This window comes from Aulonocara stuartgranti (assembly GCF_965226115.1).
Source record: "Aulonocara stuartgranti genome assembly, chromosome: 12".
Taxonomy (NCBI): domain Eukaryota; kingdom Metazoa; phylum Chordata; class Actinopteri; order Cichliformes; family Cichlidae; genus Aulonocara; species Aulonocara stuartgranti.
Window position 1 is genome coordinate 7,934,714 of NC_138948.1, and position 12,363 is coordinate 7,947,076.

General features: G+C 39.0%; 1 protein-coding gene across 4 annotated transcripts in view; it reads left to right on the forward strand.

Moving 5' to 3' along the window:
• Positions 1-6,623: 6,623 nt before the first annotated feature.
• The window catches only part of nos1 (nitric oxide synthase 1 (neuronal)), a gene marked incomplete at its 3' end in the record, with an annotated part of 38,191 nt that continues 32,451 nt past the window's right edge, over positions 6,624-12,363 (forward strand). For 2 of the 4 annotated variants that reach the window (XM_082555780.1, XM_082555782.1), the window contains exons 1-2: positions 6,624-6,898; positions 9,793-10,587. In XM_082555780.1, the coding sequence (XP_082411906.1) occupies positions 9,866-10,587 (722 nt within the window). In that variant the 5' untranslated portion in view covers positions 6,624-6,898; positions 9,793-9,865. Of the gene's footprint in view, positions 6,899-8,849; positions 8,992-9,792; positions 10,588-12,363 lie in introns of those variants that run through there. The other 2 variants (XM_082555781.1, XM_082555783.1) reach the window with 2 other exon arrangements.

The following is a 12,363-nucleotide window of genomic DNA, read 5'->3' on the forward strand; positions in this document are numbered from 1 at the left end:
CCTAATTAAAGCGCACATTTAAAACAAAAGTGTTAAAATGAAATGATTCCAGCTTTTTTAATTAATGGGTTTAAAATTATGGAATACTTGTGTTCATAAACCAATGGATTCAATTATGTGACTATTTCATAAACTGCCGCAGGCTTTTTGTGTGCATGTGTATCTAACTGAGTCATCATACTGTATGCTCACTATACATTGACAAATGTGGCTGCACTCTTCCATGATAATACTCCAACTTTCTCTAAATAGATAGTAAATAGATTCAAATCCTCAGCTCAGGGGATGAATCCACCGCTGTATAATTTCTCAATCAAGTAAAAGGCTGGTTGTTGTTTCAACAGCCCTAAAGAAAGGAGAACATCCCATGGAAAACACAGAATTAAAATCTAAGAGATGTGAATTACAGTTTAGGATTATGCATGCTAAGGACATTGTTACACATGCTTATCTGAGCATAAAAATATTGAAAAATCTACAAAATCTTACACACACATGCAAAGAATAGAATTCTTTCTTTGTGAAGTAAAAGGCTAAGCATCTAAGGATAAGCAGAGGGGGATATATAAAAAGCAACAAATGTAATTTTAACCAGGGAGTCTTAACTCTGGGCAATGTGCTATGTAACTGGGCTAAGCAGGGGCTTTGTACAGTGATCCACATGGTGTGTGGCTTTATAAGAGGGCAGATGGTACCACTCAAGCAGGAAGTGATTGACATAATGACATGGCCGAGCATGGAATGTGGGTGCATGTGTGCACTAAATAAGTGTATGCGTGCCTGTGTGTTTCTAAAGATACACCCTTAAAATGAATTCAAAGACATCTCTCTTTTTCTTTACTCAAACCCTGCTGTTCTTGTGTGCGCTTGTGCAGATGCATGCAACATCGAGGCACTTTTTGTTTTGCATGTCGTATGCGTGTCTTATCTACTAATAGGTGATGCAAGGCACAGGCTTGCGTAATGATTGTGCAGTGATCATAACACAAATTACCACATACATACACGACTCATAATAATAAGAAATTTGGCTGGGCAACACACACACAATCACAATGATACAAATTAATCATATCATTTATAGCTAGTATTGAAAAATGCAATACAGACGATATTCAACTTAAATAACTTAAACTTCATTTATCTCATTCATCTATAGTCTCATCTTTATCTACTAATGAGTTACACTATGCCTTAAACCAAAAGCTTAATGGCAAGACAACAGGCGGTGTTGGATTCATTTGCTGAATTTACTAAAAACTCTCCATGCTGGTACCACTATTCATCAGAACTGTGACAGAGATCAAAAACAATGGTCTAGTTCCTTCCTATATGAGCGCGGATGCAATAAAATTATTTCTAAAACCAGATTAAGATCCTACTCTTCCATTAATAACAGAGTTACTTGCCTCCACCATGAATTAATACTGACATTAAAATTATTGGTAAGGCACGTGCATCTAGATAGGAAACAGTACTCCCCTCCATCGTTCATAATCACCAACAGGATTCATCAAAGGCTGGCATCATAACAACAATGTCAGAAAGCTACTCAATCGCATTAGCCTGTCACAGCTTGTCAATAATGGCGTAGATGGGGAACGTCTGTCATCCATCGGCACTTGTGTGTGTGTATTTGGACTGGTTACCTCGTCTTTCTCTTTTAGCGCCCAGTGTTCTTCTTGACGCTTTGGAGGACTCTGGAAGGTGGGGAATGCCTGTCAGTGCATGATGACTGATGATGATAACTCAAGTAATGTCAGCTATATGTCATAAGTTTTTAGTTTTCCTTTCTCTCATTTTGCATCCTTTTCTTTTTCAGTGAAATGTATATCAGGTGAGTGATGCAATATGAACATGTTCAGTATAATCAATACCTACACATGCATGTTGTTTTTATAATTCACGTAAACGTCTGTTATGCTACCCTTTTATAATTTTTGCTGCACTATAGACTTCTTAACATATCTTTAAAAAAAATAAAGAAAATTATATTAAAATATCCCAAACACAATTCCTTTAAAAGTAAATACTGAGCTGCCTTGGCAGAAATTTGCCCTCTTGGAGTACTTCTTGTTACTATTATTATTATTTGGATCTTCACTCATAATTCATTGACAAGTGTTGTACTGTGAATATGCTCAGCAATTAAAGCTGGGATATTCTTTGAGTAATATGACTTTATTCCAAATGTTGAAAGAGGTGGCTGAGTGCCCACTGTTCTTCTTGGCATTTGGAAGACTTTGGAGGACTCTGCATGGTGGAGAATGTCTGTTAGTACATGATGACTGATGATGACAAAAGAAGGTAATGTCAGTTATTTTTCATAAGTTTAAGTCTTCTTTTCTCTCATTTTGTATAGTTTTGAAGTGAAATGTATGACAGGTGGTAAAAAATAATATGAACATGTTCCCTTGTAAAGATGCTTGGCTAAGATCTGCAGAAAAGAAGGTGGATTCAAAAAGCAGGAGTTAGAAACTAAAAAACCTCCAAAACTTAAATCAAATCCTATTTTTGTACAGCCTTTACACTAAAACCCAGGAACATTAAAGAAATAATTTGAAAACATTGGCAAATACTTCAAAGAGATCCAACTTTACAAGGGATTTTTAAAGAACCACCAATGATAACTTATAAGAGAAGTAAAAACATTAGAGATAGGTTTGTTAGAGCTTTCTGGGACCTAAAACTCCAGAAAAAATCTTGATAACTCATAATCTACCAGGTAATTTCAAATGTGGGTTTTTAAAGACCCTATTAGTGGCAACATCATTGACATAAAAGGCTCTATCACCTGCAAAACTAAAAACTCATCTACATGATACAGTGCCCATGCAATAAAATATACATAGGAGAAACATCCCACCCTCTAAAAGAACGAATTATTGAACACAGAAATTCTACTAAGAGGAATGATTTAACCAGTCCTGTTGCAGTCCTTATTGTTGGTAATCATAGTTTTCTCCATTTGTTCACAGTTTAAACCACATTAGCCAGAGGGCCACTATTTACAACCCAGTGCCAGAAAAGTAGGTGTGGTAACCTACCTGGCACTGTGTATACTGTCAGCAACTTGAAAAGGCAGCTACACCTTGAATATCTGCCTTTTTTTTAGTAAGTTAACCAGCTAAAAAGTAAAACATGGAGATGGGCTCATGTTAGGATGGTGAGTCCCCAGAGAAGTCAATCAGAGGCAAAAACAATAAAGCCCAGGTTTTCCATAGTCAAATCAAAGACAGTGCATCCATCCATCCATCTTCATCCGCTTTATCCGGCGCCAGGTCACGGGGGCAGCAGCCTAAGCAGAGAAGCCTAGACCTCCCTCTCCCCAGCCAACTCCTCCAGCTTATCCGGGGGAACACCAAGGCGTTCCCAGGCCAGCCGAGAGATATAATCTCTCCAGTGTGTCCTGGGTCTGTCTCCTCCTGGTGGGACACCTCACCCAGGAGGCGCTCAGGAGGCATCCTTGTCAGATGCCCGAACCACCTCAGCTGGCTCCTTTCGATGTGGAGGAGCAGCGGCTCAACTCTGAGCCCCTCCCGGATGGCTGAACTTCTAGTAATGATGAACAGAAGGAGGAGGACACAAGTGGAAGGTTTTGTGAAGTGGTCTGGGAGAAATTATCTGCTTTCTGAATGTGAATAAGTCCAAAGAGATTAACTTTTGAAGGAAGATGGCAGCTACACAAACTGCGTCTATCATGGGACAGCATGTGATGGAGGCTCCTGGGTATCCACATTGACAACAGATTGAAATGGAAGACCAACACTGAGGCTATGGAATGCAGTCTACTTAGATGTGGTCTGCTGAAGGAGCAGCTTGGTACTTGTAACTGATTCCTGTCAGTTACATGATTTATGACATTGCATGCAAACAGTGTTTCCTTATGTGATGCAATCATAATTCATTCAAAGGCCAAAGGATATCAGTGACAAACCTTTATTAATTTTAACGCCCACTGTTATTCTTGCATTTTTGAGTACTCTAGAAGATGGGAATGCCTGCCAACACATGATGAGAGACAATAATAACCCAGGTAATGTCAGTTATGCAAATTATTTATGCAAATGTACCATTTATAAGATTGGGGAAACCTGCAGTCAGCGGAGACTGATGAAGTCACTTGGATGAGTGACGAAACGTTTCTCCCACAAAACGCTACATCCAGATGAACAGAATCAACTTTTGGAGATAATGTCAGTTATCTGTCATTAGATTTTAATTATCTTTTCACTCATTTTAAATTATACTCTCCCTTGTAGGTGAAAGTTGTGTTAGGTGGATGGCACAATACATAGTCTTCAGTCATTGAATGAGCTTTTTGAGCAGGCAGATTGTAAAGGGAATTTCACAAGAGTACCTCTTTCCTTTAAATATAATCAATCCCACTATACAGTGCTGTGCAACAGCATCATCCCTCACTTCTTTTAGATTCTGCTTCCAGAGAGCTAGACTTGAGCAGTCTTGAGCAACTCTTCTTCAGGCTTTCTGAAAGTCATTTTTTCTGTGGACATTGACTGCTTTTTCAGGTTTGGACAATATGACCTCAAATCAAAATCATGATTAATTTAACATTTTACTTTGATACAGTTAATGAACAATTATTATTATTACTGTTATCATCATTTGGCTCTTGTCCTTATATTTGATCGACAAGGCTTGTGCCGTAAATTGGGGACAATATTGTCAGAATTTAACAAGATAAAAAAAAAATCAAGAAATAACTAAGATGAGCAGGTTTATGTCATTTATAAGTTGTGAATGTCACTTTTGATTAGTATTTGATTAATTCCTCAGCTCTATTTTTCTTTCAAGCATTGGTTATTGGCCATTTTCACAGGAATTTTCTTTTGATTTCTGCATTTGTTGAGCCACTTAAGTTTGTTTGTTTGTTTGTTTATTAAGCCATCCAAGGGATGAACCAGTGTTATGTCTTCACAAAACAAACAACATAGCAAATTTTAAATTGCATCTTTAGACAGTTTGTTACTTGCAGGTTGTCACAAAAACATCTATTTTGTTCCCATTTCTTTGAATCCACAAAAAATATAAATAATTAGACAGTTTGATAGTGGGAACATTACCATGTTGTATTAAATTAACTGATTTTGCGATTTTAAAAACCGTGGCAATACAATTAGAAGTATTGTCAATGTGTAAGTTAAAGTCACCGACCTAAATGAGCTGAATTCTCCGATTGGAGAATTTATTTTGGAATTCTGCAGGGAATTTAGGAGTTTGGTTGATCGCAATATAACTAACTGAATTTTTGCATACAATTATGAATGATAATTCAAAGAAATGAAATAAACCGGAAGCAGATAATGTTATATATATAATATTTCCAGTTTGGTGCTTTAAACATGGATTTAAGTGCAGAAATACAGTACAAGATAACATGATAATGTGCAGGCAAGTTCTTTTGGTAGGAGACCTCAGGAGAGGTGGAGAGTTTATGTCTCTCAGCTGGCTTCATAGTGCGTCTACCTGAAAGTGCTGGAAGAGGTGGCTGGGAAGAGTGGCATCTGGGAATCTCTGCTTAGATTAGTGTCTCAAAAAAGTCTCAATGATAAGCCTGCAATGTGTTGGTGTTGCAATTGTTTTTTTTCTGTTTCAGTCCCCATCATTGCTCATTTTGGTATAAAACTATTTTTGTAAATTATAACTAGTCAGATTTTTCTCATAAAGACAATGTATGATACATTTATTAGCATGTAGACTATGTTTTTTTCAGATGCTGAAACCTGTTAAGTTCAAGATTTCAGGGATAACCATGTTTAGTTTTTGTGTTTCAGTGGCCGCTGTAGTTCCTGGAGAAGCATGGGCTGTGGGGAGTTTCTGCAGGATCATGATGAGTCATGATACTTGAGGCAATGCCAAATATATGCCATGAGTTTTTAATGTCATCTTCATTTTAGGGTGACTGTGGCTCAGGTGGTAAAGTGAGTGGTCTACCAACTGGAACTTTGGTAGATTGATCTCTAACTCCCACAGTCCACATGCCAAAGTATCCTTGGGCAAGATACTGAACCCCTTTTGTTCCCAATGCATCAATCGGCATTCGAGTGAATGGATATTTGCATGTTTTAGCTTGTTGTTCTCTTTTAGTGCCCACTGTTCTTCTCAGCTCTTTGAGGAGTGGATTGCTGGTATTTAAACTGTTGACAGTGGTTTGTTGATCTATCTATTTTTCAAACATATCTCTTATGAATAATATAAAGCCATTTAAAGCCAGTAAGAAAATGTCCATCACAAGGTCGAAGCTGCAATCATTGTATGGCAAACTGATTTTTATATTTATGTGTCTCATTGAGATTAAATATCTCTTTTTCAAGAGAGACCTGATCAAGATGGCAGCAGAAATTGCAACAAATGTAACAGGACAGCTCTATAAAGGCGTTTCAAGTAGGACACACATGTACAATAATGCAGAGTTACAAGTATATTTGCAAAACAGAACATTTCTTTATTTTATATATAAATTCCTGTTAACCACTGTGTATTTATCAGAAAAGAGGATATTAGACACTGAAAAAAGGAAAGAGAAAAAAGCACGAAACCCTGGGAATCACTTTTTGGCACATGACCACTTGCATGCTGAGTGATGACGATATCCGAGATAACTAAACCCACCTACAGTTCATTTAAATGCCCGCGCACGGTTCTCTCCGAGCTCGTCACAGTGTCTCCCGTTGCTCTGTATTTATAAAGAACCCCGGTGAGCAGAAAGGCACAAGCGTGCCTCGTCTCTAGAGAGGCAGAGCGCGTTTCAGCGACTTGGAGACGTCTTTGGATGAAAGAGCTGGGTAGCCGCTGCTGACGCCGAGAAGCAGGAGCGCAGGAGTTTTAGCCCAAGTTCACCGCAGCAGGTCGTTGTGCCGGCGACCTTAACTCAGGGGTGAGTTCTTGTTTTACTTCACTGTCCTCCCTTTATTTTTTCTTCTGTCTCCGTGGAAAATGGGGCTGTGCATTCCGCTGGTGGACGAAGAGCTTAAGAATAAATGGAGCGCTCTTAAACTAATGTGCAAACCAGTTTTATTTCAATATTATTTGTCATGCACAGCAGTAGATTTGGCAGCCCTTTGCTGCTGTTTTTTTTATTTTATTTTATTTTTATTTCTGGGAGCAAAAGTGTCACCAGAACTTGTTGCTGAGAAAAATAAACACTATATCCGCGGTCTATGTGAACATTTTACGATTTTCTGTCGAATGTATTCAGTGAGAGGAGCAGTGCAAAATAAAATTATTCTAGTTTTGAATTTATTTACCCATAGATTTTTCAAAAAGTAATAAAGGGCATTTTTAAGCTAGATGTTGCTCTATATTTAATTGATGTCATTTGGTCGTCTTTCCCAGTTAATCTTTGTTTCCCGAGCATTGGCAAGTGTTTTTCTTAGCAACACGCAGTTTCGCTTTGGATTTGACAACAGAAATCAGACATTCTTGCTTTCACAGCTAGGGGGTATTGGAAAAATGTGTAATTTGGTTCTCGGTTTTTTTTTCTATTTGTTAATTGTATTTATTAATTAATATTTTACCTTAGTATAGGTATTTTTAATAAACTTCTCATTTGTTCGTTTTGTTGCTTCTGCAAGCAGAGTGGGGACAGTTCCCGAAATAAATCTCACCTGTGTGTTTGTTTGGCGCCTTGCCGGATAATCTCTTAATCCGCTAAAACAATGCTGTTCGGTCCATATTATCACCCTAACATTATGTATTATGTGCAGCCTCGATGTTCCCTTTAACAACATGGCACTGAGGTATAAGGGGCCGACCTGTTAAAATAATGCTGCCTGGTACCCAGTTCATTCATTTTCTTAGTGGCAACTTTTATGAGCAACATGTGAGCACAACATAAACATTTGTAAAGTTTTTAATACTGTCACTGGGTCCTTGAGAGGAGACGACCTCCGATCCCTCTTTTCTCCCATTGGTTCACGCCATATTGAAAACTTTGGTGTAAAAATGAGTTATAAGTGGGCAGTTTATCACTTCAAACGGTAAATTATTAGAAATGAGTTATTAAAAATGAAAACATACATGCAAACTTTGCAGAAACAAACTCAACCAGGAGTTACCAAAAACATTAAGAATTAAGGAATACCTAACAAGTACTTAATAACTCTGGACTATTACAGTAGATCGTGATTTGAGTCAGATATAGGCTATGTACGTACACATTTGTCAACGAATACGGGCAAGCTATAAGCCACATTGCATACAGCTTAGTAAACAGTTGTTTGCCCACTCTAGATAATAGCATTGTAACCTAGTTAACATTTAGACGACTATGACCACTATGTTGCCTAACAGATAATCGTTCTACCCAAACCAAACAGAGCGGCAATCTCAAAAAAGATTTTAATCCTCATATTCAGAGCACATTTCCATCACTTTCCACGTCTGTTATTGGCAATTTCCTATCTTCGTGGGGTGCAGCTACAAAGGAGGACTCCAGCACCTCAGGAGAGCTAAGCTAATATTTATGGATTAGTGGCAGTTTTTCCCAAGGCTATGAACTGAAGCCATGACCCCGCCCCCCGGAATGTGTGATTTCACTTGTACGGGAGTGGTTGTTTGATGAACTGATTCAACTAAAAGGTTTACATGCCTTTAGTAAATATTGGGAAACGTGCATATTGTCATGAGAGCTTTGGAGAAGTTGATTTTCTGTCAAGTGGATTTCTGAAAAGTAGGCAAGAGTTCAAAAAACCCTCTCTAGATTTTTTTTAAAGATTTTTTTTTTACCTTTTTTTTTTTTGGAATAACCAAAACTGGAATGTGAAGACCGTCAGCGTTCAGAGGGGCGCTGACCTTGGTGCTGAATTATTTCTGCTCTGCAGCAGCATGCCTGCCCTTCTTTACTGTCTGCGTAGCGGGCGCACTGAGCAGCTTTACTTGAGTGCCTACTGTACATTTGCAGGCGCCATCACCCACGCGACCAGATGTAACGATCTCAAAGAACAAATGTAGTGGCGTTGAATTAAAGAGGTAAACGCATTATTGTAGCGTCGTGAAGACTGACACGTTTTTTTTAATCATCTGTAAAGTTCATTGGAAGTGCAGAGGCTTAAGCATGTGGTGAAAGACAATGCACTCCAGACTGGTGTGTGTGTGTGTGTGTGTGTGTGTGTGTGTGTGTGTGTGTGTGTGTGTGTGTGTGTGTGTGTGTGTGTTAATTACTGAAACCTCAAACAAAAGTGAAACCTTAGCTATTACCTTACCTGTGTTTCTAATGGTAAGAGCAGCAATCCTACCATATATAAGTACGCCAATCCTGTGCTTAAGCATGCAAAGTATATGTAAATGATTCATTATATCAAGTACCCCCAGGAAATCATAGAGATCAGAGAAAATATTATTAGATCACTGTCACTGGTGCATCAACTCAATGATGTATTAAGAAAAAGAAATAAGTCCAAATTGTACCAGGTTCTTGATCAAATGCAGCAGGAAATTTTTCCACTAGAGAAATCAAATATTGACATTCCAAAGTGCAATTAATCTTTCAGTTTTTATATACTCAATATTTGCTTTTTTAAACATTACAGAACATGGCCATGTGATAAGTAGGATAATATGCTTTTCATGTTTATGACAATATTTTGCATCTGTAGCTCAGCAGGACTTAATGATCTGTGTAACATTACCTTGTGAAAGCACTCTGCTTTAATGACTCATATACCCCTCTCTGACTGATGTTAAATTAACACACTGTAAACAAATCATGCTGTCAATGTAATTTCATTCAAAACTAATAGAACTTTTATTTCCCTCCTCCTCTTTCTACAGAAATCTTCCTGAGGACACACTTATACACACACAGACAAGCACACACAATTACACACAACAATACACAGGCACCATGCAGGAGTCGGAGCCTACAGTGTGCCAGCTCCAGCCCAACATCATCTCAGTGCGCCTTTTTAAGAGGAAGGTTGGCGGTCTGGGCTTCCTGGTGAAGCAAAGAGTTTCCAAGCCACCTGTCATTGTGTCAGACCTCATCCGTGGTGGAGCAGCTGAGGAGTGTGGCCTGGTGCAAGTGGGCGACATTGTTCTGGCAGTCAACAACAAGCCCCTGGTGGATCTGTCATATGAACGGGCCCTGGAGACACTGAAGAATGTGATGCCTGAGAGCCATGCCGTGCTGATTCTCCGTGGGCCTGAGGGCTTCACCACACACCTGGAGACCACGCTTTCTGGAGATGGGCGCCAGCGTACAGTGAGGGTCACACGCCCTGTGTTACCATCATCAAAGTCCTACGAGCAGTGGTCCCCTCTCAACGCATTGAGCCCTGGGCAACAGCAGCAGGTCAACAAGGATAACCAGCTAAGAGCCATTGAGAACCTCTCCTCTCCATCCATCACCCAGTCCCTCCTACAGAGGGGAGGCATGCAAGGCCAGGACCCCCTGCTGATGAGGGATGGGGGCCGTGGAGCTCTCCTGTGCAACGGGCTGGAGGAAAACAATGAACTGCTCAAGGAGATTGAACCAGTGCTGCGCCTCATCAAAAACAGCAAAAAGGAGATCAATGGAGAAGGCCAGAGGAATGCTGGGAGAAGAGATGCCGAGATTCAAGTGGCCTGGTAATTTGTGATGTGATACAACCTTATTGATCCCTTAGTTAAAGTGTCTTTGTCCACCATCCTCTTCACAGTGAGGGTTGCCGTCAGAGACCAGATAGAATTAGACTCAGGATGCAGTTCAAGGACTCTTAAAGATGGTGGCTATTGGCTGACACAAGAACTTGCACCTGGTCTTGTGATTGAAAGTATCCCTGTTCACTCTGCCACCCCGAAGATTCTGAACTACCTGACGCATCTGTGTTAATTAGCTGTAATAGACAGTCTCTCATTCAACTAATATGACTCAGCTTACAGTGCCAAGTAATTATCGTCTGCCTGCTGGTCTCTAGCAAGCCTCACTTAAAATAAAATTGCTCACAACATTTCTCAGGACCAATTCAGTTGGTATTCTTCTACTGCTGAACCAGCTGCTTTATGTAGGCTTACAAATACATCCTTTAAACAGTTTGGCAGTTTGTCAAACTTTTGCTTTTTTATAGATGTAAAGCTACTTTTCTTTTTACTTTTTACTTTTTTTTCTTTTTGCTTGCTGTATGCATTGAGGCTGTTTCACCAGGATTAAAATACACAGCATGTGAGCATTTCCCAGTAGGCAAGTGCTTTATCAGTAATGGATGCGACTTCCTACATTAATCATGGATAATTAATTAGTTAATTAGTTTTCTGTAACATAAAGCTTTACAGAAAAAAAATGTATTGTCTATCAGTTTGTAAGTGAGCTGCGCTTCTTACGAACAGCCCCTCTTGGATATAGAGTTCAGGTCCTGCGGTATTTATGCATAACAGTAGTTTTGAAAAAGTGCAAAACTGGTAACAATTCTGTTTATTTTACACATTAGACTTTTATTTTATGATTTATTGAGGAAGACTTGGATTTCTTGCAGTTTGTTTAAGTTTTCCCTCTAGATGAGTTTTTCACAAGGCTTCTAAGTCAGGGATAATATAACATCCTCGATTCAGTCTACATGCTCTGCACAGTGTACTGTTATCGGCGTCTCAGTTATCTACCATTGTACTCCCACGACCAATTAAAATCAAATTGAGGCTGCAGTCTTCTTGAATCAATATCTCATTCTTGACCAATCCATGTGCATCCTCCTCTCTTTCATAAATACCCTTTGAGTGATTCATTGCCTTCTTGAGAAACACGTGCTCTGAAAAGACAGAACACAACAAAAGGAAAAACCTCAATGCAAAAACACCAAAGTGTATGGTTAAACAACCGTACCTAATGCTGCCACCTGTGCTCCCACAAATAGGGATTTAAATACATTTGATTGTGCATGCTGAGATTTGTTCAGCACTGGTAAGAGTCAGTTAACTTAATTCTATTTTGCTGTCGGAAAATTATTTCTAAAGAGATGCTGAGGAGAGAAAGGTTAGAGTGATGAATAATACTAATATATTTTTTAATACTAAATAATAAATTTTTTTTAATCTCTGGTCATTTTTTCATTGCAAATTATACCTATTTGCACAGAAAATAAACTCACATTATAGCCAGTGTTGCTTGTTTTCAGAGGAGAAGCAATTACAGTTTCACAATTAAGCATGAGGTTGAGTCAGAGCTAATGACAAATGACACATGCAACTTCTCTCATTGTTTCTGCATGTTTGAACTCCACCTCCGATTTGTGGGGATGAATATGATCTCGCAAATTGCGGCAATAAAGAGATACAGTGTGACAGGGGGTGTGAAAGGGAGAAAGGATGCCTGTGAGAATTTACAATTAGCATGCACGCATGCTTATGGGGGTGGGGAGGGGGAGTGTGAAA